This window comes from Diadema setosum, chromosome 14, assembly GCF_964275005.1.
Source record: "Diadema setosum chromosome 14, eeDiaSeto1, whole genome shotgun sequence".
NCBI classification, from domain to species: domain Eukaryota; kingdom Metazoa; phylum Echinodermata; class Echinoidea; order Diadematoida; family Diadematidae; genus Diadema; species Diadema setosum.
The window spans coordinates 29,791,809-29,797,134 of record NC_092698.1 but is presented as its reverse complement, the minus strand read 5'-3'; the positions used below and the strand labels follow the sequence as shown (position 1 = coordinate 29,797,134).

The following is a 5,326-nucleotide window of genomic DNA, read 5'->3' as shown; positions in this document are numbered from 1 at the left end:
CTCGCAGATTTACATCCATGCGAAATGAGTGCAACATCTACCGAAGATGGCTTATGCGTCAACGGGGGGTACCCACGATACCACGGGCATAAACACGCCATATAACCCGAGCGCGTATAATGTAAAATTGTGCAATAGCTCAGCGGTAGGTGGTAGTCGGGCATACACACAACACACCACGCCATTCACGATCCCCCTTACGATAGGGTCCAAGGACAGATTCTGCATCGAACGCGTTGGATGTAACACGCGACGCATTAGGCAATATTACCGCTGAACCACTGTGCAATGATAGCGACCGGGATTAAGTAATTTGACGATGATTAGCGATTTGAGTGGTAGCAGAGGACCACACAGTTAGGTCTGTTTGGAATATGTAAAAAAAAAAAAAAAAAATCCTCGAATACACCCATCATAAAGTGATCAGTTTACAGTCTCGGTATAGAGGCGTCTGTCTTTTCCACGTCAAATATGCGGGTCAGTTTTTCGCTATGACTAATTCAAACATTGCTTTCGGCAATTCAGTTTGATGAATGCGGACAAAGGGCAGGCTGACACTCTCTGAAATTCTTTGCTCTATTTCCCTTTTACTACCGGTCTAGCCGTCTATATCCTTCAACAGAGGAGGGTGTACACCGTTATCAATAATGTCACCATTTTGTGAGTCCCCTAGCCATATAGACATCATACTAATATTCCATACGGGTATGACGTTTTGTCTTAATTAACGGCTTCTTATGCCTTTCCCTTTATGCCAAGATGCACTACCTTGGTATACTGAATCATTTCTTTTCCTTAGGTTTATCTATAGATAATCATCCCTTAATGTCACAATCCTTGCAATTCTTGCATCTGCGCTCTTCAAATCTGCCGTCCTGAGGTATCATCAAATAAGTGTTATAGAAATCAAGCAGACTTTCCCCATCTCCTCCTCCTCCTCCTCCTCTTTCTACTCCTTTTCCTTTACTTCTTCTCCTCCTTTTTATCTCTCATCGTATTTGTCTGATTTATTGGAGAAAGAATCCTTTTTTTGTACATGCCCCATCCTCCAACCTTGTTTCCCTCAAATCTTTACTAGTGTGTACAATGTCAGCGCCGGCCAGACGCCGTGGTTATCCCGTAATGTGTGTGTAGGGCGTGTGGAGGGGGCTAATATCTGATAAATATCCGTTTGCTCTGGTGCCAGCGGCATCGTTGACTTGGGTCTTGACAAGAGTGAAGAGCCCCGATTCGTAAACACCGGCATTACAATACCCAATGTTTACATGCCCCGTGCCAAGGTGTGTACGTACTTGAACGATAGGTAAGAGCAGTTCTCAATATTAATGCGCACACGATCTACGATAACACCAGCACCCACTAGAGAACGCAGTATACCCTCACACATAATGCATTTTCCTACATTTTTTTTTTGCTTTTTTATCATAGCTCATGTACGAAATTTGCCAACGGCAAAGCTATACATACGCATCAAGTTGAGCCTTGTAGAATGCTGTGATTGAAGTTGTAAAGCTCGGACATGCCATGTATATCTTACGGTGAATGGGACTCGGGAGAGATCGCAAACCTACTCCCTAGCATTTTAACAGCGACCTAGTTTATCTCCATCTGCCCATAGTCGGTCATTGATGCAACAGCCAAACGACTATTTTTGCACACCGACAGTGCTGGGTTGCAAATCTCATCAATGAGAATTCTACATAAACACCGCCGCATTGCATTGTTCGCTGTGGAAGCAGATGAACCGTTATTTATCCCACTTTTATTGGACTATTATGTGTGTGCCGCTGTGTAGTGCGGTGGTGCAAACCATTCCTGTTGTACCACTACGGATTTCCGTTTTCTTCACGCTATTCACCTCGCGTGCAATTAATCTGTGCCGGGTCTTCCATTCCGCAGGGTCACAGTCCTTCATTCTCTCCCTTTAATTTTGCTTAAAAGCTCTCATTCTTTCAAGATTACGCGCCTGTCTTCCGCTTTGCCGGATTAACCCTTTATCAGGAAACACTGGCTGGTATAAAGTAATCACGTCAAAATAACACACTTTCTACGAAGGCCAAATCGAACGCTGTGTCGTACTCCATTTGCTTATTAAACACCAACTAAGAACGAATACATAACTGTACCCTTTTTGCCATCTGATTGGAGGTAAAGTCCAATCAGGAAGTGGGAACACACGATTTCACCCCAATCAAAATGTTTGTAACGTTATTTGCACATTCATCTGCTGGTCCCTGTTCCTATACGTGAAATGATCATTACACTTGTAAGCTGATATCAAAATGTGTGTTTATACGTTTATCCGTGACACACAATAATGTAATCCAAGTCAGTCATTATGACAAGACCAAGCAGAGTCTGTTGACTTGTGTCCCATCTAGTGGTGGATTAAAATGCCGGATTTACGAATATCATTTTGATTGCTCTTGTTACAAATGCGTGTAGATAGTATGTCTCACACACATATTGGTGCAGTTCTCCAGTCTCTCAAATGGACTTTTTTTTCAGAATTTGTTGCCGTTTTCACAACAACGTATTCCTTTTCCAATCAGAACGTTCACATAATGCAACTTCTAGCGTCAATGAATACGTCCTCTCCAATTCAACATTATAACGGGAAAGCCTTGATTCGGTAAGAAAGAGGAGCTTGGAATAAAAGAAAACAAAAAACTCAAACTTTCAGTAGAGTGACCACTAGAGCGTGCCCCATCCAACCCCGAGGAGTCCTAAGACAAAACTTCACACTATCGTCTAACCCCTATTGTGTCAGAGCTGTTTTTATTCTTTCAATATCATTCCAAGGAAAACGTGAATACAACCTGCAGAGCCTATAAGCCTTCTGTGGGTTTTAACAATTGTTACTCTCTGCTCTGGTCCGTTTGAAAGAAACGTCAATATTTCCATTCGAAGGATCCTCAGTTGCTCATTACTCTAAGCCTTAACTGTAGCTGTCGTGTTTTTTTTTTCTTACTCTCTCAAAACGAGTGCGATTCACGTTTCGAAATCATTCATCAGTTTGAAATGGATTTTACCCCAAGCCAAGACTCACAGATTATGATCTTAGAAACGTGTGTTTGTGAATGTATTTGTGTGTTTGTGTGTCTTGCATTAGAAGTATGATTCAGACACACATACCAGCAAATTCAGATATACTGCTACTGCGCTATCAAAAGGCAAAAATACAACGGTGTGTATTATACATGTATATATTAAGCGTGTATTTATTATACATGCATTTAATGCATGTATAATAAATACACGCTTAATATATACATGTATAATACACACCGTTGTATTTTTGCCTTTTGAGGGGCCAAGCGAGCAAGTATATCTATCATGCGTCCCTATAAGGGATACGGTTGTGTTTTTATCCGTTTTCCTTTAACATTATAAGGGTTCCGAGTAGCTGCCACAGTGCCACTAGTTTTTTATTTACCTGGGACCATGTTTATTCATGAATATATTCTATATCTGATACATGGCGAAAGCACATCTGACGTTTATGTACGTTTGCTAACCGGAAATGTGACAAGCTTGGTAGCGTCCCAGTCCATCAAAGAGACTCCATTTGGAGCGTAATGGATGCTATTTTACGTCGACAAAGTGATGAAAAATGGCTGGCGAGCACTTAGATACACGTATCCCAGGTACTAACAGCACGTGTACAACTCGGGAGAACGATGGATGAAGGCGAAGAGTCAGAGAAAAAAAAAAGGAGAGAAAAAAAGTCAGAGCTAATCAAATTAATGCAAATTCAGAGGCCCTGACTTGGCTATAGTCGTGTATTGAAGCAGCAATTTGTTTCGAGATATGGGCGAGCGGTAGAGGACAAACAGCGGACCGTATCTAATAGCCTGCTGTATTTGTGGTCAGTATTACGACGGTAATTGTCTATTAAAATGTTTGTATATCACCTGCTTCCCACTGAATTCGCCCTGACCTTTCGCGTGTGTGTGTTGGTTGATATGCGTTCCTATGTTCTTAAACCACCTTGCGGCATGTTAAAGGTAACATTTTGTGCGTGGAAGCTGCATTATTTTGGACACGATCAAATGACTTCTTTTCCAAGTCTGAAACATTATTTTGTGGCATAAATAGATTATCATGGCACATACCTCGAGATTCTGGCATCACGTTTTTTCTTAATATCTGCGTATAATCCACGTTACTAAACTCGTCAAAGCCGTGGTTGGAGAAGTTCATAGGCCCCTGGAGTTGGAGCCCTTTGTACACTGCTCCCATCATGAAAAATGGGTCCTCCATCCCTTTGTCGTTCTTATGGTACAACATGACTCCCCTGGTCCAGTGATATTTTTCCCATATTTCATAGACAAATCGGCCCAGGTGTACATGCGGCGGCATAAAATTGATTATCATGCGAGCTTGGTGGTAGGTGAAGGCCTGAGCTCCGACAGTGATAAGCGGGATATTCCATCGTTTGGCAAAGCGCGACACCGGTGCGACCGGGTACTCACACACGGGTCCGAAGTATGCATACACTTTCTTGTCAAATTTCACCTCCATTTCGGCGGCCTGGAATTGCGTGTTCTCCAAATCGCACTTGGTGTCCTCAATCTGCACGGTAATATTCCTTCCAGGAAGGTATTCCCTCTTTACTTTTTCGGTCGCAATGCGGATGGCGGGCACCACCATCTCAAGATGGTAAGGGTAGTGTCGGCCTGGTGGTAGCCAGTTCGGTGTATTCCCCTGCTGGGTGGGCAGAAAGTACGTCGGCAACATGACACCCCATGCTAACTGCTTGTGCCCCTCTTTCACCATCTTGCAACTGATGTTCTCCATGAACACGACAAATATGACACATAAAGGTAGAAATCGGAGAAGACCTCCGGTGCGGAATCCTTTTAAGCCTCCCATGGTAAGAAGATAGTGTTGCCAGTACAATCACGGAAAGCCGAGTGAAGCGCACGACGCCTGACCACCGACCGTCGTCCGACCGTCTCTTCGCCTAAATGACATATGATGAGCCGAGCGTACGACAACCACTACTACACAGAGATAGCTCCGAATCGAGCTGCTGCTAGTGATATGACGAGGAACCAAACTTGGGTTAATTACCACGTGTGTGGGTGCGCTGCGCCGGTCACGGAGTGAAAAAGTGAACTGTGAAATGCTGGCGTCTCACCCTTTTTGTCTCAAATTAGTCAGTCGCACGAGAATATTCAATTGGTATCGACTTCTGGAGACCGAATCCCCTCTCTGAACGCAATGTTTGTGCACTCACAGGGTCCATTGGGCCAGTGACACGCGCGGTAGTACATTTTCGTCAGCGGCGTTTGATACGGATTGGTAGCGAGAGCAAGCGAGA

At 43.6% G+C, this 5,326-nt stretch overlaps 1 protein-coding gene across 1 annotated transcript; it reads right to left on the bottom strand.

Moving 5' to 3' along the window:
• Positions 1 to 3,981: 3,981 nt before the first annotated feature.
• On the bottom strand, positions 3,982 to 4,875 carry LOC140238270 (atrial natriuretic peptide receptor 3-like). The gene has a single exon (XM_072318206.1). The coding sequence runs from the start codon at positions 4,873 to 4,875 to the stop codon at positions 3,982 to 3,984; it is 894 nt and encodes a 297-aa protein (XP_072174307.1).
• Between the last annotated feature and the right edge of the window lie 451 nt (positions 4,876 to 5,326).

Bases quoted from the DNA above. Each gene is read 5' to 3' on its own strand.
- LOC140238270 (XM_072318206.1), bottom strand. From the start codon at position 4,875: ATGGGAGGCTTAAAAGGATTCCGCACCGGAGGTCTTCTCCGATTTCTA.